The 26,070-nt window shown below is 37.5% G+C and overlaps 3 protein-coding genes across 5 annotated transcripts; 1 reads left to right on the top strand and 2 right to left on the bottom strand.

Annotated features, from left to right (window-relative positions):
* Positions 1-2,683: 2,683 nt before the first annotated feature.
* tpcn1 (two pore segment channel 1) lies at positions 2,684-18,904 on the bottom strand. Of its 2 annotated transcripts, none has more exons than XM_077241174.1 (26): positions 18,392-18,904; positions 14,235-14,365; positions 13,947-14,123; positions 12,755-12,868; positions 12,540-12,670; positions 12,134-12,257; positions 11,976-12,034; positions 11,515-11,614; positions 11,281-11,397; positions 11,035-11,159; positions 10,891-10,939; positions 10,698-10,761; positions 10,492-10,536; positions 9,815-9,871; positions 9,587-9,640; positions 9,405-9,477; positions 9,211-9,318; positions 8,688-8,759; positions 8,518-8,607; positions 8,114-8,229; positions 7,972-8,018; positions 7,633-7,701; positions 6,855-6,951; positions 6,408-6,544; positions 6,231-6,311; positions 2,684-5,603 (listed from the first exon to the last, which is right to left on the bottom strand). In XM_077241174.1, the coding sequence occupies exons 1-26, from the start codon at positions 18,468-18,470 to the stop codon at positions 5,502-5,504; spliced, it is 2,418 nt and encodes an 805-aa protein (XP_077097289.1). In that variant the 5' UTR covers positions 18,471-18,904; the 3' UTR covers positions 2,684-5,501. The 2 variants fall into 2 exon arrangements, with proteins under 2 accessions (XP_077097289.1, XP_077097290.1); XM_077241175.1 differs by lacking the exon at positions 18,392-18,904 and adding an exon at positions 14,486-15,493.
* A 216-nt stretch (positions 18,905-19,120) lies between these two features.
* drc10 (dynein regulatory complex subunit 10) lies at positions 19,121-22,986 on the top strand. 2 transcript variants are annotated; one of them, XM_077241176.1, is made up of 5 exons: positions 19,121-19,225; positions 19,464-20,145; positions 20,304-20,537; positions 20,630-20,701; positions 21,424-22,986. In XM_077241176.1, exons 2-5 carry the CDS (start codon positions 19,498-19,500, stop codon positions 21,703-21,705), a joined length of 1,236 nt encoding a protein of 411 aa, XP_077097291.1. In that variant the 5' UTR covers positions 19,121-19,225; positions 19,464-19,497; the 3' UTR covers positions 21,706-22,986. The 2 variants fall into 2 exon arrangements, with proteins under 2 accessions (XP_077097291.1, XP_077097292.1); XM_077241177.1 differs by having other exon boundaries at positions 19,489-20,145.
* On the bottom strand, positions 20,812-25,665 carry cfap73 (cilia and flagella associated protein 73). The gene is made up of 7 exons (XM_077241180.1): positions 25,559-25,665; positions 25,274-25,385; positions 25,036-25,140; positions 24,737-24,937; positions 23,008-23,223; positions 22,710-22,865; positions 20,812-22,541 (listed from the first exon to the last, which is right to left on the bottom strand). The coding sequence occupies exons 1-7, from the start codon at positions 25,606-25,608 to the stop codon at positions 22,446-22,448; spliced, it is 936 nt and encodes a 311-aa protein (XP_077097295.1). The 5' UTR covers positions 25,609-25,665; the 3' UTR covers positions 20,812-22,445.
* Positions 25,666-26,070: the final 405 nt, after the last annotated feature.

The raw sequence follows: 26,070 nt of genomic DNA on the forward strand, positions 1-26,070 counted from the left end.
AGTGGCTGGCTGGCTGGCTGTCAGCACCCGTCAGTGGCTTGCTGGCAGCTGGCAGTCTGATTCTGGCAAGTCACGTGACCCGTCAGTGGCTGGCTGGCAGCTGGCAGTCTGATTCTGGCATGTGTCACGTGACCCGTCAGTGGCTGGCTGGCAGCTGGCAGTCTTATTCTGGCATGTCACGTGAGCCGTCAGTGGCTGGCTGACAGCTGACAGTCTGATTCTGGCATGTTACGTGAGCCGTCAGTGGCTGGCTGGCAGCTGGCAGTCTGATTCTGGCATATCACGTGAGCCGTCAGTGGCTGGCAGCTGGCAGTCTGATTCTGGCATGTCACGTGACCCATCAGTGGCTGGCTGGCAGCTGGCAGTCTGAATCTGGCATGTCACGTGACCCATCAGTGGCTGGCTGGATGGCAGCTGGCAGTCTGAATCTGGCATGTCACGTGACCTGTCAGTGGCTGGCTGGCAGTCTGCCTTGGCAAGTTTCAGAAACCATTTATTTTGGCCAGTTTTTGTGTATGTGTTCCTCCCTCTCTAGCTTATTTAATATGCATCGTTTGATATGATTATGATCTTTTGTATGATTGATTACATTGGCTTCCAGTTCAGTCACGTATTGATTTTAAAATTCTGATTTTAACCTATAAAGCAGTACATGGGTTGGCTCCAGATTACCTCTGTGATTTGGTTACCCCATCAATTCCCGCTCGCTCTCTCCGCTCTGCTGGCTCTCTCTCTCTGTATCGGCCTCGTTGTAAATAGAAAACCATGGGGGGAAGAGCCTTTTCCTATAACTTGCCTAAGTTATGGAACACACTACCCGCATCTATCAGGGATGCTGCTTCTGTGGATTGTTTTAAGAAACTTCTTAAGACACATCTTTTTAGTCAAGTTTTTAATTTATAATTGTATTATTTTGTGTATTTTTTTGATACTCCTATATATACTTTTTTACTTTCATGTTTATTTTGTTCTGTACATGCTGTAGCGCTTTGAGTCTGAGAAAGGCATTACAAATAAAATGTATTATTATTATTGATGTTTTGTGGCCGGTTATCCCAATTAAAGCAGTCAAATGGCCGGGATCACGACTGGTTGCTTACTGACGCTTTGCTGGATGCTCAATCCAGCCAGCCGTAGTTAAACTGCGAGTATAACTCCGTGATTTTACAATTTAAGTTGGCTTTCTTTTGGATTAGTTGGATTTTGGATTAGTTTAATTGGATTATTAAAAAGCATAGCTGTATTTTGTCCTGTTGTCGCAGAAAATGCTCAAAGCAATGACAAAGATTCATGTTATTGGGATTAATTCACGTTTTAATAGGCTACTCTGCATTTACATTATTACACAACTTTTTACACAACGATTAAAATTGCCACAACTAGCGGCAGTATCCATACATAAGAAGAAAAAATTTATTTCCTTGCAGCGAGAGTGACAGGCAACGCGTTATAGGCTACTCGCAGTTTAACCGCGGCTGGCTGGATTGAGCGTAGGCCGGCAGGAAAGCGTCAGTAAGCAACCAGTCGTGATCACGGCTATTTGACTGCTTTAATTGGGATAAGCGGCCCCAAAACATCAATCATACAAAATAACAATCATATCAACAGATGCATATAAAATGAGCCCATGTACTGCTTTATAGGTTAAAATCAGAATTTTAAAATCAATACGTGGCTGAACTGGAAGCCTATGCAATCAATCATACAAAAGATCATAATCATATCAAACGATGCATATTAAATAAGCTAGAGAGGGAGGAACAAAACACAAAAAATAAAAAAAATAAATGGTTTCTGAATCTTGCCAAGGCAGACTGCCAGCCAGCCATCGACGGGTCACGTGACATGCCAGAATCAGACTGCCAGCTGCCAGCCAGCCACTGACGGGTCACGTGACATGCCAGTGGCGGCTCCTGCCAGCCAGCTGAAAATTGAACCCCTCCTGGGGTTATATAAGGACTGAACTGAGCTGGACGATGACATCACGGTTTACTCCAGAGCGGAGTAGTTCATATAAATTAACTAAATTAATAACTTTTTTAAAACAAAAATGAAACATCACTGAACTTAAGGTAAAAAGCGCTTATATAAATAAATGTGACTTGACGACTTCAATTAATTTACCTACCTTTTAATCCTTTCCCATATCTTGAATTCATCCGTCCACAGTAGCCTAATGTTCTATAGCAGAAAGAGAAATTGTTGCTTTATGATGGTTTTATAAAACTATGGTCAACAAAAGATTTTTCAAAAGAAGTTGTTTCTCTTAACCACACATTTTATAATAAAATATTGAATAAAATAAATATACATTTTCTAATACTAAGCAAAGGAAAAACAATTGAATCCACAAACCCCCCTGCTGGGGTAGACTGACTACAGTTGAGACACTTTTTGCGTTTTGATGTTTCACACAAAAATAGATACTGAAAAGAAGTGAATTTCTACATGACATGCCACATGACATTTCATTAGCTTGTAGACTAAGATATTATCAATCAATAATACCCATAAGTAGTTTATATTTTCCACAATTAGCTCATAAAAATAAGGTGCTTTTTGTCTTAACTTTGTCTCAACTGTACTCATATGTGGTACAGTTGAGACACCCATTTTTAATGATGTAAAGGTAACTAAATGTTCATTGCAAATATAATAAATAAAGACAAATAAAGAAAAAAAATAATTGGGCAACATATTTATTTATTCATCCATTTAAATTCATTCATTCTGCGGTGGAAGTCAATTCCAACATTTGATGTCATGTCTGACATCATCACAGAACTTCCAGAAAACAGGTATCCCCTTACTATCACTGGAACAACAGGGAAGGGGGAGTAAATGGTTCAACGGTGATGACAACCGAAGGAAAATGAAAAATAAGATAATTATCTTACACACATCACACAGAGACAGAGGCCTGTCTGTAATTAAACAGGACGACTCAAGTTCCCTGCTGTATGATGTTGGCCCGGACTCTGTACTGCCTCCTGTTGTCCTATAACAAACAAACATTCATAAATCATTCTGTCGGGTAGAGAAAATGCGTACGAAAAAAAGCTATAAAAAAGCAAGTCATTGTGGAAGACTGCCACTGTCAAATTTGTGGATTAAATGACGGGAATAACTGTCAGTTGCCTCATTATCAGTAATCTGAGATAATTCATGATAAACTTTTAACTGCGTGTAGGCCTACTGTATTCATAGAAAGCTGCTGTACCTGCTGTTGTTACACTCTCAAGGAAGAAAAAGACTTTAGTAGCCTACGTTTACAAGCGCAAAATATAATGCAGCGGTTTTGCATGGTCGAGCTGTATACATGTCTGTCGAAATATAGTAGGCTAATATACAGAAAAATCGGAGCATGTATTGTGTGTGCAAAACACCCAGGGCAATAATGTTTTGCTAAATATGCTATAATCGCATTTTTATGTCTGTTAAGGTAGTCACATTAGCGAACTCAATAGTGTATGAAGCTAATTCAAGTCACTTTCCTTAACTCGAACTAACGTTATTTGCGAAATCGCCGTGGGGGAAATATTCGCCCTTACGCGAAATGACTATAGACTATTATTGCCCATGAAAATGTTCAATTTCGCAAAAACTCAAAAAATACATATGTAAAATTAAGCAACTATTAACAAACAAATTGCAAAAAATAATAAAATAAAAAAAAGTTTCATTAAAATGTGTTATTTACTAGACCTGTCATTAGGCTATTATACATTTACAAAGGTACAAGAACAGAGAACTGAAACAGGTAAATCCTACAGTATTAGAGGAGCTGGTGTGGTTTGACATCAAGGCTGCACATCCTACAGTGCAAAATAAACAAGCAACTGGGATGAAATCACTGACCCTATTAACACATTTATGATTTACTCCAGGTCAGATGCTCTAGACATTACAGTAAACAATGATATATTAGGATTTGCATGCATTCACCCTGTAAAAAGTATCAAGAAAACAACTAATAAAATATAAAATAGTACAGCAAACAAGAGAGATGCACATGAAAATTTGTTTAAGTCAATGAAAATAAATAAATAACAGTTTTGAAGTACCGTGCAAAAAACCATAAGCAAGGCTAAACGGTTTCCCTTTGTCACCTATGGTTTTACACCAAAGAAAATTTGGATTTCTAAACATTTGCATTTACTCTGGAAAACCGAAAGAATCAGACTGTAGGTGGAATAAAATGTGATTTTGACTTTTATCTGAACTGGTCTGTAAAATCACTTTCACTTATGCCTAAAACAATACTGACTCCAAACAAAGGAAATAAAATATTTTTATATGTGAGACGGTAGTTTGAATGTACTGAAAGGTCCAGGGCTGGTTTTCTAACATTTATCAGTCCAAATTTAACACTTCTGGGAAACCAGCCCATATTGTGTGAATAAATGAATGAATAAAAAAAAAAAACATCTTAAATACTTGACTTCTTGACTCTTAAAGGGTTAGTTCATCCAAAATGGAAAATTCTGTCATTAATTACTCACCCTCATGTCGTTCCAAACCCGTAAGACCTTTGTTCATCTTTTGGCACAAAATATATTTTTGATGAAATCTGAGCGATTTCTGTCCCTCAATAGACAGCTACGCAGCTACCACCTTGACGCTCCAAAAAGTTCATAAAGAGATCGTAAAACTAATCCATATGAATTGAGCGGTTTAGTCAAAATATAAAGAAATCGAGTCCCTTCAGAAAATTAGGACTAAATCACTCAAAGTTTTGTCAAAGTGTTAGTTGTGTAGCTGTCAATGAAGGGACAAGAAAGCTCTCAAATTTCATCTAAAAGATCTTCATTTGTGTTCCGATGATGAACGAAACTCTTACAGGTTTGGAACGACATGAGTGTGAATAATTAATGACATCATTTTAATTTTGGGGTGAACTAACCTTTAACTGCATCTGACATACGTTTAATCTGCTTGTATATATTTATATATAATAACAAAATAAGCCTCTCTATAGGTCCAAAGGTTCCAGCAAAAAAGCAGCTTTAGTTTAAAAACAGCATTAGTTTATTACTATAATCTTTTATCTGTTGGTTAAGCAATATCTCAGACTGTGAAGAAAGACACTTAGTGTTAAAATCCTCGCATTCAGTTCTGATTCATCTCCCACAGAAACATTCAATTACTGTGCTCCATTTGTCAAATCCATGAGAGAGTCTGAATCATTCAGGATCCACCCACCAAAGGGCAAATGTCATGAGGTGCATTTTTATGGAAGAAAAAAAGAAGGTTCCTGGACCTAGTGCATGTCACATGATTGGCCTGCAAGCTTCCCTGATTGGCCATGGAACCTTAAGGTTTTTTGGGGAATAAGGCTTTAAGTAAAGGAGTTCTGTGGGTCTCCATGTGGAAGGAGGGATAATGTAGTGGTCATGGGGAACACCTGTGCTTTCCATCGATGGGAGGAAGACGGTCTTACGATCCCTCAGAGGTATGAGTGAGTGTGTTAGGTAATGCTGATGCAGTGTTCAGAGTGTGTGTTAGTTAATGCTGTTTGAGGCATTGGCTTCAGGGCTATCCAGTTCTCTGTGGAATGTCTCATCAGGCTGAAGGTTTGTTCTGGAATATTCCTCGTACCATTCCTGCAGACAAAAAGAAACAACCACTTTACGCAAACATACCATTGCCTATCTGGAAATTTCTGTTTTAAAAAAAGGGGGTCATTCTGAGCCAAATATATAACAGTATAGCTTAGCACAACAGAACATGATTTCATTTAAATATTTTTTACATTTACATTTTATTCACTTAGCTGACGCTTTTATCCAAAGCGACTTACAATTGCTAGATATGTCAGAGGTCGCACGCCTCTGGAGCAACTAGGGGTTAAGTGTCTTGCTCAGGAACACATTGGTGTCTCACAGTGGATTTGAACCCAGGTCTCTCACACCAAAGGCATGTGTCTTATCCACTGCTCCATCACCACCCATTTAGGTAGCATTTTTTTTTTCTTTTGCAAAACTTTCCAAGTTTCCACTTGGGCATATCCTTCTATAAATAGCTGTCTGATATATTACAATTTCAGACTTTCATGATTTAATTTTCTGATCCAATAAGAGAACCGTTTGGGAGTGCTTTACTTAAATAACAGGTTAAAATTAATGTAAGAAATCTGGTTAACATATCACTTTTTATGACCACAACGCTACATTTATGCAAATTCAAAAGAGTGGTTTTTCCATGCGTTTCTATATGTGTGGTTTAAGTACCTGAATCTCCTCCTCGTACATCTTCATGCTGAGGTCACTCTTGGTACGTGACCTTCGACCCTGATATACTAATGAGGAGTGCTGTGAGCAAAGACAAAAAAAGATCCATTAGAGTTCAAAAAAACTCAATTCGATGCTCTGAACATAGACTGCGTGTACATGTGTGCATGTACTCACCCCGCTTCGCTCCAGAGTCACACACATGTCCTGCAGTGAGCTTAGGTTGGTGACGCCCAGTGTGTGTTTATACAAGTCCAGAGTCTGTAGAGCTTCAGCCTGAGACACCTCTGTCTCAAATACAATCCCCTTTTCATCTATTACACACACACACACGCACACACACACACGCACACACACACACACGCACACACACACACACGCACACACACACACACGCACACACACACACACGCACACACACACACACACACACACACACACACACACACACACACACACACACACACACACACACACACACACACACACACACACACACACACACACACACACACACACACACACACACACACACACACACACACACATTCTTAGTATTAGATCTCAGTGAAATAGGTCCCAGTCACACTCATTGTCATTGGATGAACAGGACTCATTCAGAACCTTCTGGGTCATCCAGCGGCTCTCTGTTCTTCCGACTGTAGTTCATCCTGAAGACAAATGCATCCAGTATGAAGGCCACGATAATCGTCATGACTACCTGCATCACATAAATCACACAGGCATTTACACTCAAAACAACAGAGAGCTGTGAGAAAATATCAAGATCACTATATCAGGTTATAACAGTATAACAGTAGTGTGACATTCTATAGTTTAATAACATTCTAAAACCATTTTAAACAACATCATTCTATAATTGTACGAGTATAAAACATGTATTTTTGTCTAATATTAATTCAGCAACTACATGAAATATAAAAAAAAGATTAAAAATAAATAAAAGAAACCAGTTACTCCCCCTTAAAATGTACACGGTTCCTTATACATTTCAATCTAATATCTTCATGTGAAAAACAAATCATATCCACATTATTTCCAGCAGTGTTATTGTGTATATAATATTACAGTTTTTATTATTATTAATTTTATTTTAATGTTTTTATTAGCTTTTGTGATTTTTTTTTTAGATTACTATTTTGGTTTATTTATTTTTAACCATTTTAGTTTTAGTTCAGCTTTAGTTTAAAAAAAAGGTCGAAATTCTATATTTTTAACGTAAACTTCCAAGGCAATTATTCTAATTTTCGTTTAGTTTTTCTTCTATTTTATTTTAACTAAAAATATGAAAAGAATTTTTGTTATTTGAAAGTTTATTTGAAATTTGTTAATTTTAGTTAGGAATAATAACACTGATTTACCAACATACACATTCCCTTACCATGGTGACAATGTAAAATGTCATGAAATAAAGGCGACTCCAGTGAGTAGTTTCTGATGTCAAACCTTCCTGTGAAAACAAGGATCAAAGGGTTCAATAACTACAAATGACAGACAAATGCTCATTTACTGACTGGTTCATAGGATCCATAGGCTTTCTGCTACAAACACACACACACTGCAGAAACACTTAGAGATGTTAGCATTACTTCACATTTAAAACAACACTTTTAAACAATGTAATGTTCATTGTTTACATTGACATGGGTAGATACACAACAATCTGCTGACTGACATTTAATTCCAATAAACAGCAGGTGTTTTGTGCATTTACACTCACCATTGTGATGTACCAGTTGTTCACCACTGTTAGCTCAAAAAGAGTGACTGAAACATGGCAGAGAAAACAAATTACAATTTCAAATTACAAAAAGCTATATACTGAAGTGAGAGGAGTGTATATTTGTGAGTGTTGCACATACCAAAGCTGCTTAGGATGTTATTGAAGTTATTGAGATAGTAATATCCCTCTTCCAGCACGGTTCGGTTGCCAATGGTCACATTTATCTGGCGATACGAGTCAGCAACTGTGCTATTCCTTTGAGAGACAGAGAACATACAATTAAATACAACACTATTCTACTGATCACGTTGTACTTTCATAAACATTCTTTAAAATGTCTTCTTTTGTGTTGCACACACCGCACTTGAAATAACACGAGGGTGAGTAAATTATTTCATTTCGAGATGAACTATTCTTTCATTATGTAACAGGACAGCAGTAGTAGACCATCTTAAATTTATAAACTGCATAAGTTCAAGGTGATTTTCACTCGGTTTTGATTTTTGCAAAAGAAATACATGTATGATGATTAAAGGGACTTACTTGCAGCAGTTTGGATAAACAGCTCCAGCAAAAAACTCCATTCCAACGATGGCAAAAGAATAATAGAAGATAATCAGAGTCAGACCTAGACTACAGAGACAGAGAGAGTGTTATGAGAGAAGATCCTTCATCTGTGAGTAACGAGCTGAAATGGATCATTATTTCTGTACCTGGCCATACGCGGGAACAGTTCAAACATTGTGTCCAGAACATTCCGATAGCGCTGTTTAATTTTAAACAACCTTGACAAGAAATAAGAAAAAAAAACTATAAAACTCTGCTATAAAGGAAAATATCTGTTTCTATCTATATCAACTTTGACTGATGAAAATATAAATTATAGAAAAGATATTTAATGATTCACACAAAATGACAGAGTTAAAGACAAAAAAGTTATTACACTGCAGACGTTATTTACAGTGGGGTAATAATTTGCCATTTTTCTAAACTGAGTGGTCTTTAATATAATGCACAAATTAAATTACCAGGATAACAATTTGAGTGAAAGTTAAATAAATAAAAAATGTCAAGCCTAAAACCTTTTTGTTTACTGAGAGGTTTGAATTAGGTTTTTGATTTTGAATTTCAGGTTTTCAATTCAGTCTCAGACTTCTGGGAGAACAAAAATCAAATGAATAACTACAACTATATGCAAACCAAAAGACGTTAAAACACAAAAATAAGTACACACACCGGAGGAGCTGAAAAGGTCTCAACACCACAATGAAGTAGAACGGCTCCATGTCAAAGGCCAGAGCAATCAATCCCAGAAAGGCAAATACTGTTACTGAGAAATCAAAGCTGGAAATAGAAACACACACCCAGCAATGAGGCAGTTTGCATGTGTGTGTGTTAGTGCTTATATGAATGTACATGTGTGTACCTACAGGTTCCATCCTGAGCTGAAATATGTCATTGGACCAAGACCTGTGATCTTCAACAAGACCTCAATTCCATAAACTTTATTCCACAGACACATCAGCAGGGGATAAAAAAATATTTAAATGGTATGTAAAGACATTTACATTTGGATTTACTAATGATTTCATTTTAAACAATTTCCACTTACTTGTGAGGAAAATAATGTAACTCAAGGGGACAACGTGAGTCCATGAGACACCATCTGTAAGGAGAGAAGAGCTCCCTGAGAGCCAAGTTCAATTGGGTTCACACAGAGAAAACTGTTTCCTATGTTTACAAGCGTTTCTGAATGGTGAATTCATAGAATTATCTAGAACTGCAACACAGCTGCACTGCATGTCCTACTGTTACATTACATTACTCAAGCAGATCTTACCATTTACCATGTTTGTCTCCACTAGGATCCAGATGCCATTAATTGCTACTACCAGATCTGTTACAGGTCAATAATGAAAAACAGACAGTATTATCAGAAATATTGGAATGAATATAGTGCAAGCGCAAGACACTACTACAATTTAAAAGTTTGGTGTCTGTAAGATTTTATTTTTAAACTAAATTAATACTTTTATTAAGCAAGGATGCATTAAATTGATCAAAAGTTAGAGTAATGACATTTACATTGTTACAAAAAAAATCTATTTCAAATAAATGCTGTTCCTTTCAACTTGAGCAACAAATCATCATATTAGAATAGAAATACAGCATTGCCATCAAAGGAATAAATTACATTTAAAAAAGAAAATGGTTATTTTAAATTTCACAATATATAAATATTTCACAATACTGTTTTACTGTATCTTTGGTCAAATAAATGCAGCCTCGGTGAGCATAAGAGACACCAAACGTTTGAAAGGTACAGTATATAATATTATAAGAGGTACTAGGAGAATATCAGAGAAATTTGAGTTTTTAAAATACAAATTTTTCTATTAACCCAGAAGCTAATGGGTTTCAAGGAGTATATATTCTGATATAGATATCTAACGTTATTGCATGTTAATATCTAAAGGGGTAGAGCATACAACAAGGTATTTAAGAAATATAACTTACACATTGCATATTGAAAAGCTTTGGATTTCACAACTAAATTCATTCCTGTCAAAAAAAAGAATAATGATCATAAAAAGTATTATGGAAGAAAAATATTTGATGCCAACTAATCATAAATGTACCTGGTCATTCTGAGCAGATCATTAAAGTGTAAAATACTGTAACTAATACAAATTGAATTAAAATGACAAGGAAGCCTTAAAAACCTTTGAAAATGAGGAATGCTGTGCGAGGAAGATCATCAAACCAGTACTCCCCACTCCTTCGAGCCTGTAACACACACACACACACACACACACACACACACACACACACACACACACCAGATGTTCTGGCTCAAGAGGGTTTAACATGCATGCTGGGAGTATAATCATCATGTGACGGTGTGTGAAATCTGACCTTCCATTTGAGCCCAATCACTTCATAAAACTTATAAAAGTCCTGGAGACTAAAACATAAGCACAAATACACCTTAAAAACTCATCATCTGTTAAAATAATCAAAAGAATGTGAGCGTATGCACTTGTGAGGGTGTGTGTAAACCTCAGCATGGTTGCGTCTGTATAGTTGAGGGCTTTGAAGGTGAGAAAACGATCCCGTGCAGTCATTCGTGGACGATAGAATCGCATCAGTCCATCAAACTGCTTCAAAGACACTCCATCTGGCCTCTAAATAAAAGACACACATGCAGATTTATCACATTCATTTTCATTCACAAAGTACACAAGGCTAAAAAACAGTCATAAAATACCAAGAGATGGGAAAGAATGTTATCTATATAAATCTCACCTGCCGACTAAGCAGCAGCTGGAAGGCGTGCTCGATGGCAGATCGCTTGTGTAAAAGCAGAGATTTGAATTTCATCTTCTCGACTCCATTAAAGGTGTCGAAAACTACTGCCAGGAGCTGAGAGGCAAAAAAGAATAGCAAACTCAAGGTAAAGGCTAGTTGTACTGCCCAAAAAGACCATTTCCAAAAATGTATACATTATAACAAAAAGATCTGATGTTGTTCATTCCTGACCAGATTCATGATGAAGTAGAGCTCGATGGACAGATACACAATGAAGAAAATGCATGACCAACGATTCTTTGAATATGCTGGCATCATCACATCTGGAAAACTAGTGTAGAAAAAAGATGGAAAAACTTGTAAATCTACTAAAAACTCTGAGGTCTTTATAGATTGATAGTTTACTATGAATCATTTAGCAAACACCTTCTTATTGAAATTTACTATTACTACATTTTTAACATTGACAGTCTGACAGTAGCAACCTGAGGTTAAGAACGTTGCTCAAGGGCATAATGATAACAGAGGATAACAGAGAGAAGTTCTTTAGTTAAAAAAAACTCCAGGGGTTTGAACTGATAACATTTGTGTTACTAGCTCAGTTACAGGAAGACATGAAACAACCCCACTGAGACTCAGAGTCATGTTATCTTAGCCAGGATGTGTGCTCCACAGTGAGGATACATACTTACTTTGCAGTGGTCAGAAGAACGAACAGATTCACAATGCTGTTCTCAAGTGTGCTAAAATACTGTAGAGAGAAAGAGAAGTCTCCCTGAGTTTGTATGTGTGTGAGACATAGAGAAACATGTGGAACATAAAGGTGAGTTTGTGACTGTGATGCACTAACCGGGTCAGCTTTGTTGGCTGAGAACAAGCAAAATCCCAGGATAGCAAAGATGACCATGAAGAAAAGCAACAGCAGAAGAATATCAATGAAGGGAGGAAGAGACTGAAATATCTGCCTCAGGTTTCTGAGGGAAGACAGAAACAGAGATAGAGCGTCAGAATATTACTACAATGTATCCAGTCAAGGACATGCTAAACAGTAATTTACCCATGGTTAAGTGGATTTTAGGCAAAATCGGTTTTACGCACAACCTCAAGCAGCTTTTATAAGATCTCAGAAACAGCAACAAAACAAAAAAAACACCACTGTTTAACAAACAATGTTTTACTATTACTAGTAGTAAACTTTTAATTTAATAATAATAATAATTTAGGAATTATTATAAAACATAATAATAATAATATGCCTGCGAACGGCTCCACAGTAACGGCAGTCCACCAAAAAGATCGGTCGCAGGGCTCTCGTCACACGCAGGTGAGATGTCTGCCGGACTAAGACCACAATCGCCTCGATGAATTGAAGAAACAGGACAGACGTCTGAAAAGCACACAAATCAAGAGAGGATAACAGGATTCTTGAGCTGAACTTCTGTGAATATGAATCTATGATGCATCCACACACCTTCACCATGGTCCTTTTATGCTGTATAAAGGTGCGAAACCCAAGCCATCGGAGCTTCATACCCAACTCAAATGCCACCAACGACAATGCCAATAACTCCAGTGTTGCATGAATCTGACAGGAACAAAAATACACACTTTTAAGTGTTTGTGTACAAGTATGAAGTCTGAAGTCCACAAGCATACAAAAAAAAAATTACAAAGACAGAAGCCCTGTCTGGACGATAATTGTTTCTGATGGGGACGCAAGGCATGTGCAACATTTACAGGGACTAGTCTGTGATTTTATTGCCGTCCGAATCCAGAATGTCTGTTTTTCCACGTAAAAATCCCCGGGCCGAATTAACTGCTGTTTTTTAAAATGACATTCATCATTTTAAGAGATAAAATGCATTACAGAAAAGCAATCCAACTATAGCGAGTCTATAGTTTCCTATTTTTAAACATATTTAAATAATCAAATAATAAATAGGATATTACTATTATTAAAATAAATATGAATTTATTCTTATTCATCTTATTCTAAGATGACATTTCATTTAAAGCAGGCAATCATACGACCATGCAATGCAAATCTATTTTTTAGAGACATCCAAATGAGAAACAAGTCCTGTCCCAGTATGGCTTTACACACATTCACTACATTTCAAAAGTTTGGGGTTGGTACTCGGTAAGATTTTTGAATGTTTTCCAAATAAGTGTCTTATGCTCACAAAATCTGCATTTATTTGAAATAAAAATACAGTAAAAAGCATAATATTGTCAAATATTATTACAATTTATTATTATTATAACTTAAAATAAATGTTTCCTGCTTTTATACATTCCAAAATGTAATTTCTGTATTCCTGTGAGGGCAAAACTGATTTTTTAGTAGTTATTACTCCACTCTGCTGATTTGCTGCTCAAGAAACATTTCTTATTAGTATCAGTTTTGAAAACGGTTGTGCTGTTCAATATTTTAGAAGAAAACGAAAAACAATTCAGGATTCTTCAATTAATATAAATTTCTAAATAAAAGTATTTATTTGAAATAGATTAATTTTGTAACAATGTAGAAGTCTTTACTGTCCCTTCTAAAAAAATTTAATGCATCCTTGCTGAATAACGAATTAATTTCTCTTCTCAAGTCCTACCGACCCCAAACTTTTAAATGGTAGTGTATGCACACAGTGCAAGTAGAAGTCACATACATAGACGTCCAAGCGGAGGAAGGGGACGGCAGGGGCCTCTGAGAGGGACAGTAGCATGAGTAACACCGCAGTCAGCAGCTCCATCACATAGAATAGGTGATTGTGAGCAAACAGGTAGGCGCTGAGCGCGCGGGCACTTCGCGGATGAGTGAAAAACTTGTCATTATTCTCTCCCTCCTGAGGACAAACACAGACAAATGGGAAAGGGAGAACTATTATTACCCTGAATGTGTGTTTGTGATCAACTGCGTCTATTTAGGTGCTTCATTGGGAGTTTCAAAAGATGACCTGCAGGTATATTGCTGCTTCCTGGTAGTTCATTTCCCAACTCTGCCGCAAAGAATTCTGGGCTCTGGGGTCTGGTGCTCCTAGGGTCGGTATGACAACATTATTCACAACATCATAATTTCCTGCCGCATCTGTGTAGAGAAAGAAAAAAATATATAGTGAAAATGATTTCTCAATATAAAATAAGCATTAACTTATAGGTAGGTAGAGGAGGTTTTGAGCCAGTTGATCAACACATTTCAATAGCATACCGACAGACGGAAACTGCTGGCAGAAGGAGGATGTTTGGACTGGCCTATCATGTGTTGGTCCAGTCATGTTGTCAACCGTACTACTGATTTCCATAGCAGCCCCTGTGATCGGCCCCACGTCCCAATAGTCAGACAGAGAGCATGTCACTGGTCAAGCAGTTTCAGCACTGCAAGGGTTAATTATAAACAATGGACTCGAACATGCGAGTTTCATTGTGCCAGCTGCAGTGGCCAACGGTCTGAAAGCAGAACAGAATCCTGTGGTTATGCTCACGATTCCTCCAAAGACGACACGGTTTCCAGGGAAAACTCGAGTCAAATCAGGCCAAATGCTACTTTAAAATGCTAAACATCTCTCTTTGCACCTTCATACATTCATTTGATTGTAACGTTTGTTAAGAAAGACAAAAAAACAATTGCTAATAATGTGTTTCTAGGCTAAAAATAACAAAATAAATTACACAAAATTGTCTTTTTCGCTGGCAAAAACATACGAAATATCCACAAATGAGGATCCCAAATTTTTGCTTATAAAAGTGAAGAAATGTGAAGAATTAGATTAGGCCTCCTTTCAATAACATCAACAAGATGAAGATTTAGACATTCAAAGACAATCAAATCCTGAAAAAAGTCAAATGTGAATAAAATGCGAACAAATGCACTTCAGAGTTGCTTCCCAAAACACTGACTGGACTGTCGAATCCCAAATAGCTCCATATTCCAAAAGGATTTAACTCTGCACTTTTCCCCTCTCTTTCAGAGGATACGTGGGAAGGAAACGCTGTTGATGGTTCAGAGATCACATAACCCAGCAGTTAAATAGATAGTCCAGTGGATTTTCTTAAGCATCAGTCCCCAACACAGTGAGAATGTCCTTCGGAATCTTGGAGTTGCTTTGTCTGACACTAGTTTCAGTCTCTCTGTCAAAGCCTCCTCTCTTCCATGTCATCTTCTGTTTACAGTGCTCAAAAACACAGCTGTCCTTTGAGATTGAGGATACTGCAGAGCAAATCAACCAAGCTGAGAGCCTCATTTGACTCAGAGGGAAGTAAAAAGTTTCAATTAATTTTTTCGATTTATACTTCTCTGTAAGCAATGAATATAACATTAATCCACTAACACCCTTTTAAACGATCTGTCAGGCTTCAGCCCGGTAAATTAATGCCTTACCGATTAAATCACAAACAGTAAAAGCTTTTAGTTTGACCAAACAACCTTATTGAATGAGTTACTCAATTGCCGATCAGTTCATTGTAAACAGCTCTTATTGAGTACACACATGACAACAACAGTGTGGGTTTTGCTCTATGTCTGTCTGATCAATAAGTTCCTGGCAGAGCAAGAGCGAACAAGAGAGACAGCACTGATAGCAGTTTTCTTTTCAGTCCAGTTCCAGATTTCCTTCAAACACAAAGAAACAAAGCGGAACTAAAGATCAGAGATTTAAAATATCCAAACAATCTGCACCATGACAATGACAAACATTTTGAAATAGCAGATTGAGGCAGAATGAGGAAGTGAAGGCACCCAATATTCACGTCAGCTTCTTTCCTCATAAATTAAGAGACAGCTGTCCAGGAACCAAAAAGACAGACTGTGTCCTTACGTTGTTTTTTCTTAATGAAGAATTTTCTTGGCTAACTGAAGGAACATGTCAAATCCCAAAAAGAGAGCTACAATTTCCATTCAGGTCCTCAAAATATTCACGCGTCCAGCTCTCATCACTGCCACACAGTTTTGACACAAGGCCATGGACTGTGTGTGTGGTGGATGGGAGTGGAGAGGGGGCCACAAACACTGTTGTATTTGCCATAGGCTGACACAGCATTTTAACTCCTCTGTCTGTGTGTGTGAGGTACAAAAGCTGGTATGCTGCTACATTGGACTCTTGAACACATGATCGTTGGGGTTGGGAATAATTCACTCTTAAAGTGAAAGTACTTCACAGTGTCCTCCCCCCCAAAATGAATATGTCTATTGGTAATTGATTCACATAATGTTTGTTAATGTTTTCACCAAAATGCAATACCACACAATTGCACTAGAGCGCAGCACCTCACCAGTGATTTTTAAACCACTTACACCAAAAGTCTGAACAGTTCTGAACACAGCACTTCTGCCAAATTTACCCTGCAAATGTGTCACAGATGCACTTCCCAAGTGGCATTTAGGTGTCTTTACATAGACTTATTAATGCTGCTCAGAAGTGGCATAAATGCATTTACAAAGCAATTTCAACTGTATACTTATGCAGCATTATGTCTGGTCTTTACACAGTATTGAGCAGGCACGGAGCATATTTATCTCTGCTGTGTAAAGTAGCCTTTTAATTAGATTGTTTTCCTTAAATTTACACTGCAAAGTGCAAATGTGTCACAGAAGCCCTTTCGAAATAGCCTAAGTCTAAGGTTTAATGCTGCTCAGAGGTGCCATAAATGCCTTTACACCAAAATTACAACTTTACAAGAGCAGGCATAATTTAGTCTGGCTTTTATGCCAAATTGCTTCTTTGGACTGAATTTTGAGCAGGCACATAGTAGCCTTAACTCAGCTGTGTAAAGACGCCTTAAGAACAACATAAGCCAAATAGCACTATAAGCAATCTGTATCCAATGGTGAATCTGTTTTTTAGAATGAAAAATGCCGCACGTAACAGTTATGTTATATTCAACAAAACTGGCTTCGATGTATGGCCGTCAAGTCAACTTGATTTACTTCATAATCATATTATTTTGTGTGTGTGTTTTGATGAATAAATACTACTGATATCTGTATCTGAATGTAGCAGATAATTTGTTCACTTCCAAGTAAAAACTGGATTGTCAACAATTTATGAAAATCATTTTTATTTTGTACAAAAAACAAGTTGTGGGTGCAATTATTATTTTCTCATGAACATCAAAGATATTTTGTGTGATGACATCATGATTAAGTCTAGCACTCTCAAGCCCCTCTATAACAAGATCCACAATTGATGACAGCTGGCACACACTGATGAAATAAAATTCAACATTAGAAAAGCTTTTATAAAGCGGTGTGGGGGGAGAACGGCCATGCTTCATCTCTACTAAAACCGTAAATTGTGCCTATCCAGAAGGCCTACAAATCATCTCCCCTTATTAGCAATGTCAATAATGCAGTCAACAATGAATAAAAGGTTTGACTGCCGAGCCATCTAGAGTCTGTGTATGGAACTCATACTAAATAAATGGCCATCTTTGCTATCCACTATCACATGATTGAAGTCTGGGGGTTAACGATCAGCAGGTTTCACGTAGAACAGCTGGGCCTGTAGTTGGGCCTAATCTCAGCGAAGTCTAATAATCAACATTTCTGTAAGACTATCACTGTTAATCACTGATAATTAACTGACACCCAACAGCAGAAGTGTTCAAATGGCTGGGACACCAGGGAACTAGGCTATAGGGAGTCTGTAGACAATTCAGAGAATTTTATAAATGGTGTTTATAGGGCTATTGTTCTATTGACTTCACTAGTTGTTAACAGTGAGATATCAAAGCGATTTATGTTGGCTTTATAATATCACGCTTAAAATGCCTCGTACTAGAAAATATGCAGCTACTTCGTCAGGATCTATATTTACATTAGCCTATATTTGCGGCCCTTGGACCTTGGAATGAAAAAGTTTCAAACTCCCTGCGCTACGGTATCTGACAGCTCAGACTAAGCCAAGGAGAGAGAGGCCATTGAAAGAATAAATGAAGGATGTTGCACACCGAACCGGTGACAGGTCTTTACAAGAGGGCTGAAAGCCGGCTAAAGATCTGTAACGTAACGCAGTCCTGCTTTGCCACCAGCAAAGCTCAGGTAAATACAGGTGACCGAACAATACTGCACAAGAAGCGTTAGCTGAATGAGGTGTAGTAAGAACAGGTATACACTCACTCTCGTCTTCCTCCAGCAGCCCGCTGGTCGCATCGTCCCAGGTCAGAATCAGAGGCACATCGTCGTCCCCGTCCGCCATCCCGCAGAACGGCGAGAGGACCGCAGGTTTTAGGGGACACGGAGTCACTATGTTCAATAAACTAACCTTTCACTGCTGCAGAGAAACTTGGGCTACACGACACGAGTTACAGAAACAACTTTATTGTCCCCAAACACCAAACTGAGCGCATTTATGCTAAAATGTGTTTTAATTTAACTTTAAGTTAAACAACCCAGAATTAAAAACTAACAGAGCCTGTCTGTTTACGTCATTATCGTCGGCTGTTATTACAATACCATCGCAAGCGCAAGGTATATAGATGCTTGCTAAATTAGTAATAAACTCATTTAACTTTATAACGCAGAAAAATGCGATTTAATCGCGTTTTTTATATTATAAATAAAATAACCGACGCCGTCAAGCAGGAGGATCTGACCTTACGTCTTTTTACGACAGTGTCTTTTTTTGATTGCAGAGATAAAACAGCTGGAATGTCACAATAAAAGTCACGACTTGAAAAATGTTCCTTGTGCCAAAATGTTCAATTCATTCATTGATAATATGAGGTTTTAGAATTTTCTTTCATACACGTATATAATTAAACGATGAGTGAGATTTCTAATTTTATTCTTTGCTGGAGTCGAGTGGGAAGTCACTGAATGGAGTGGAGGCGTTAAAGCTAAGAATGTTGTCATGCCAACGCCGGTTGTCACGGCAACTGGTATAAACAACAACAGAGTTTGAGTTTGACTCTAATCAAGTGAATACGGATTTCGACCAAAAAGAATAGCACGGTGACGTATAACATATTAAAATTAATTTTAATTCAGAACTGTTTTTATCATTCAAATGAAAACATTTGTGTACTAAGTTATTTTTTTGTATGAATTGCATTTTAAATTTCTTTGTGGAGACTTACACCTTCTGTCTTTAAATGTCTTTCAAAATCGTCTTAAATGTTTTTAAAGTCTATATTGTTAGTAATGTTTCACCAAAGATTATCTAATGTCTGTTTATTTGGTGTGTGAATAGTTTTCTCTCCCTTACTCAATCAAAGAGACCTCTAATGATGAGCTCAAAATTAGATGATCTCCCTCTTGAAGAGAGACTATCAGATGCAGCCAGCATTCCAAACAAAACTAAGGCAGACCTCTTAAAGACCATCAACCCCTCCAGGAAGACTCTATTATCTCGGGAAGCAAAGCTCATTTTAGGGGTACTAGATGAGTGCATTAATCAGATGGAGATAGCCTCTCTTTTACGCACTTTGCTGAACTGTCCAGAAGCGCTTTCACCGAGCCTGGGAGAGGAGGTGGTGAGGGCCCTGAAAGAGCATCATAGACTTGAAGAAAAGTATCAAGCTATGGTGCTCGATGGGAGTCTTGAACAAAAGGAACAAATAGCCAAATCAGCAAAAGCAATTCAGGATTCCTTTCGTAACATTGTGCGGCTATTTAGGGCAACTCCGACCCCAAGGGAGGTGCTAAAACGGATAGAACCTAACACAGGGGGAGTGATGGGATCTCAGAATTTGAGAGATGGCCTGTGCGAGTTGAGGGAGGTCGTTTTGGAGAGGCTCCTCACAACCCCTACGGAGGAGAGAGAACGCAGAGAGATGATGCTGGAAGTCAGTCTACGTCACTCTGCCAACCAGGTAGTGATGGACTCACTGGACAATGAGGTTGCAATGGCAATAAAAGCCAAGGATACAGAGGTGAGAAGCACCATAAGGAGCAAAAAATGTTTATAAAGTTGACAGTTGTGATTAGTTAATGACAAAATCTTGACAGATGAATGAGTTCTCCAAACTACGTGGTCTCTCCTTCTCTATTTTTTCCCCCTTTTCTTTGTCTGGCTTTCACTCCTAATTAGATCTCCACGTTGAATAATAAAGTGCACCAGCTGAGGAGCTCACTGCATCAGATGGAAAAGGGTTTGGAAGAGTCTGTTGTCCGAACTCAGCAGGACGCTGAGAAACGGAGCCAATCAGAAAAGAAAATTTCTGAGGGGAAGAGAGCTCGTATGCAGCAGGAGGCCAATCAACTGAGAGCTCAGTTCAATAATGTGATTTCAGCAAACAGAGAGAGCGAAATGGAACTACGAAAGGTGAGCACGCTCGGGGCTCATCCAGTTAATGAAACAGGAAGTATGCGTATAGTGATTATTTTGTTGTAATGTTACTGATTTATGATTTGCAGAAAAAATACAAGGAAGAAACAGAGATAGAGAACTTGATCCAGAAATACGATGCTGAAATGGGAGAGAAACAGGTAGACATTAATCTAACATTGCCTTTATTGGTGTTTGATGCAATATCATTTTTGGATGTATTTGCTGATACCGTTCAAAATACTTTTGAACTCAGTAAGATTTATTGTAGGTTATATGTCTCAAAATGAATTTTATTCAGCATTCATTTGATTGACAATAAAGACTTTTACATTGTTACAATTTTTTTTTTTAAATAAATGCTGTTCTTTATTCATCAAAGAACCCCCCCCCCCCCCAAAAAAAACAACAACAACAACAAACAAACAAACAAAAAAGTTTTAGTTTCCACACAAAAATATAAAGGAGAGCAACCATTTTCAACTGTAATAATAATAAGAAATGATCATTAAATCAGCATCTTAGAATGATTCCTGAAGGATCATGTGACACTGAAGACTGGAGTAATGATGCTGAAAATTCAGCTTTACCATCACAGGAATAAAATGAATAGAAATATAAGAAAATAGTTCTTTTAAATTGTAGTAACACAATATGACTGTTTTTACAGTATTTTGATCAAATAAATGCAGCCTTGGTGAGCATAAGAGTTTCAAAAACATACAAAAATCTTATAAACTCCAAACTTTTGAACAGTAGTGTATATGCATTGCATTTTAAAAATCCAATGCATCCGTGTGAATGTATTTTAATATTTAAATGTATGTTGTCTTTATGCATACATGTATTTAATTTTATATGTGTACTGTATATGTGTGTCTAGACAGATTTGGAGGAAATTACGTGCATGCACGAGAAAGATGAGATAGAGCTGACAGGGCTGGAGGAACTTTTTGCAGTTATGGACCTGGAGTATTCCCAGATTATGAAGGAGCGGCAGGAGGCTCAGGACAAGAGGAAACAGCAGGAAAAAGAAAGAGAGATTCAGAGCCAAGCTGCCACTATCATTCAGGCCCACTGGAGAGGATTTTGTGTGCGCAAAGCCATGAAGGCCAGCGCAAAACCCAAGAAAGGAAAGAAAGGAAAGGGTAAAAAACAAAAATGAAAGAGAACTAGAAACGAAAGCACAGCGCAAGATAATCATCCTTATTACTCTTATGTTATTAGATTAATAAAATCAATAAAGCCCACTGAGACTCATGAAGCATTCAGAAGTGTTCACATTCATCTTTTGGATCTACTTTTACCCAGACTTTTGTATGTAGGCCACTCAGATACGTTTGATATTTTGAGCAGATTTCAGAAGACCTATTGTTTTTATTTGTCATAATTATGTCCAATTCAGTCCAATTCTGAGAAAAAGTCAGCTCACAATTTACATTTTCTCGCAATTGCAAGTTTAAATCTTTCAGTTTTGACTTTATTTATCAGAATTGCCACTTAATTGCTCAGAATTGTCAGTTTATATTACAATTCTGAGAATAAAGTCAGAATTGTGAGATGTAAACTCGCAATTGTGGGGGGGAAAAAGTCAGAATGGGAGATAAAAAGTAATAATTACATTTTTTATTTTTTTATTCAGTGGTGGAAACAAGCTTCCATAGAAATAGGAAGCCAATATGCTTTGATAATATTTCACTGATTAATTAAATGGGAAAACCCTTAAAATGAATCATCCTTGTATTCATTCATCCATCTCCATACAGTAACCCTGTTTCCCCTCCCCACCCCAGTGCATAATCCTGTCAAAAGGGTGGTCAGATGATGATTTTTATTTAGCTTAGGCACATCTGGTCATTTTCAGTTGATATACTGTACATCCTCAGAGCTTGGGTCTTAATCTCCTCAGTCATTTTCTTCAGTTCGATTCGGCATTGTCATAATGTTGAACTTTAGATCATCATCTACTAGAGCTCCCATAAACTGAAAATATTTCTGAATCTGGAGGAATAAAAAGAGAGTTATTCACCACAGCAGTTGTGAAACATCAGCTTGCATGCTGCACTTGATCACACATTGCTGTGATGACTTTTAAGACCTTTACTGTACCTCATTTTAATAAAAAAAAAACATCAACAACAAATACTTGACAAACAAAACATTATTCACCATTTCCAACTGCTTGAAGGTGTCCTCAGAGTCCACAGAGACTCTTCTGTTGTAATGTGTGATCATTTGATAAATGTTATGGATCGTTGTCTTTAGCTGAGCAAAATAGAGAATCTCTTTTGTTGCAGTGGAACAGAAGTGCTTCAGTTTTAATTCCTGTAGAATACATGAATAATCTGTAATCTTGGGAGACAGAACAGTACAAAAGACAGAGGTGCCACAGTGACATCTGTGTGTCTTTTTGTGTATGTACATAAACACACTCACCCTCTGTAAATGTGTGTGTGTATGTTTTTACCCATTTGTATGCTTCTAAGCGTATGCTGTCTAGCTGCGTCTGTTGCTGATGTAGTTGGTTGTTACAGTGCAGGAGAACAGTTCGCTGTTTATTTATGTACTGTGTCAATTCCCGCTTTGTCCTCTCTCTCTCTTTCTCTAATGCAGTCTGGTTTTCTAGAAGTTCCTTGTGAATGGACCGGAGTGCTTGAAGACGGTCAATGACTTGACCAATATTCTAAAACAAAATTTGGGAGAGGGAGGGGGGGAGGGGGGAGGGGGGGGGGGGGGTTATAAAGTCAGAATTGTGAGATATAAACTCGCAATTGCAAGTTATAAAGTCCAATTCTATGGGAGGGAAAAAGACTGACTTTTTTCCTCAGAATAGTTTATATCTCACAATTCTGACTTTATAACACGCAATTGCGACTTTATATCACGCAATTTCGACTTTATATCACGCAATTGTGACTTTATATCTCGCAATTCTGACTTTATAACACGCAATTGCGACTTTATATCACGCAATTGTGACTTTATATCTCGCAATTCTGACTTTATAACGCAATTGCGAGATAAAGTCAGAATTGCGAGATATAAAGTCACTATTGCGTGTCAGAATTGCGAGATATAAATTCAGAATTGCGTGATATAAAGTCGCAATTAAGTGTTATAAAGTCAGAATTGCGACTTTATATCACGCAATTCTGACTTTATATCTCGCAATTCTGACGTTATAACACGCAATTGTGACTTTATTTCACGCAATTCTGACTTTATATCTTGCAATTCTGAAAAATAAAGTCAGAATTGTGAGATAAAAAGTCGCAATTACCTTTTTTATTTTTCATTCTGTGGCGTAAACAAGCTTCCATAAAGAACAAACTTACCCATTATCAAAATACATAATATTATGTAAACAAATATACAAATACTAAACACATAACATGTAACATCTTAAAACATGTAACAGTGATTAATAAAAGTTCAAATCTAACATGCATAACTGGATGTAATGTGACTGATCAAATGACAGATGGTCATTATGTTTTTCATTCTACTGTTCATCCACCATCCTACTGCAAACATCCCAAGTCTCCGGGAAGTTCCGGGAGTCTCCTGCATATTGATAGAGGCTCCCTGATGCCCGCAAATTAGTTCAAATCTCCCGGAATCTCACGAGCAATCATCCGAATGAACCAAACGTCCTTTATCAACAAATAGATATACCTCCCTGAACTGACTTCTTGAAGGTTGGGATGTCTGCTACTGGCATTTCAAAAACAAAGTAATAAATCCACACACTAGAGCAGTGTTCTTTCTTTTTATACATAATAGTGGGAGTTAACATAAGGGGGGCCTGTTTTATCAGTAGCCCAACATTTCAGGTGGAGGTGCCAACTAGTGTGATTGAACCCACAGCCTTCAGTTTTTCTGATGGTGTGTTTGCCGTTGTGTTCCCCAGAGCTACTGCTAGAGGAAACTTTTATCACAGTATTGAATATTTTGACTTTTAAGATTTTTAAATGCCCCCCAGAAACCCTGACGTCGCAATTCATATATATATACGAGCAGACCGTCTATGCCCTCCACAGTCTTTAGTTCAGACTCTCAAAGTGTGGAAAGTCTCACTCTTCAGTCAAATGAGGCAGATGGGATACAGACAGCTTGACAGTTTCTCTGAGTTGTTTCAGTACCTCTCCCCATTCCAGACACAACAACAGCAAACTACCTAGTTATTTAATGCCTACCTTTCCGGACATTTTTGCAGCTCTTTCCATGAACTCTTGGTAGCATATGGCTTTTCCAACACGTTCCTCCAGAAGCTCTTTACGTGCCTGCAGGGCGTCATTCTCTGTCTTTAGCTTCTGAATCTCCAATTCTTTCAGTCTTATTTGAGCTCTCTCTCCCTCTGCTTTCTTTATGGCACGCAACCGCCTGGCATCATTTTCCTTAAGGGAAAGAAAAACACAAAAAAGGTTTCCAAAAAGTCCGTTTACATATTATTCATTCTTCATATCCAAGTAGTTGTTTTAGAATATTGTTTTACTTGCAAAAACTTGTTATATTTCAGTATGGATTTCTTCAGTTTCTCCTCCTCTTTCTTCATGTTTTCGTCTCTCTCTCTTAAACTCTCCCGCTTCATCTGCATCTCCTGACAAAAAAGCAGACACATGACCGAGCACAGAAACATTACATTCATTCAAACTCATTACAAATTCAAACACTCAATAAAACAGCGAAAATCTAAATACAGTAGTTTATTTTTATTTGTTTCATACGATCACCTCTTTCTTCGCTTCCAGTGCTGTGGTCACCCTCGCGCACTCCTCGCGCACCTCCAAAAGTTGCATTACGCTTGTACTCGTATCCCTCAAATCATTCTGCACGGCCTTATTTCTAAAGGGTTGAACAATCTCTGAGTACATGCAACTCACCATCTTTATCCGCCCAAACAAAGCTTAGACTACGGTTAATTGCACTTCAACGACTCTGAATTTCAGTGGCCATAACGGATTAACGGATACAAAAACAATATTTGTGGTGTAATAAATTAGATATAGCCTACTTACAATGAGAGTCGTTCTTTGAAAACCGACTGAAAGTAATCCTCCAAATTCATCTTTTAAGTCCCACAAAAAGCTTCCTAGACAAACTTTTTGCGCGTGTCGTTTCCACAGCAACAAAAGGAAGCGTTTTCTTCTATTGCCCTCCAGTGGCAGATTATTATTCCAATTTTGTTATTACTGAAGACTGATGTTTTTACCGAAAAGAAATATATCTCACGTAGTGATTAGACATTAGATCATATTTGAACAGGCATTAAAAAAAATGCGTTTAGTGAAGATTGGTGTTGATAATTCTTCGTTGATGTGTTGGTGTGAAAAATAATAGTGTGGTCTTTATGAATAATGTTGCAGTTGCTGAGTGAATCATTTTATTATCATATAGCATGTAACACTGATTGTACATCATATAGATCTCCTAGGATGATGTAATCTCCTATATGATGTAAAGTCAATGTTACATACAACGGTTTTGGTGTATGGATCAGTACCTAATCATCTTCAATATGGGGAGACCA

Source organism: Siphateles boraxobius, unplaced genomic scaffold (assembly GCF_051911475.1).
Source record: "Siphateles boraxobius isolate OS27281-9 unplaced genomic scaffold, OSU_SipBor_1 24, whole genome shotgun sequence".
NCBI classification, from domain to species: domain Eukaryota; kingdom Metazoa; phylum Chordata; class Actinopteri; order Cypriniformes; family Leuciscidae; genus Siphateles; species Siphateles boraxobius.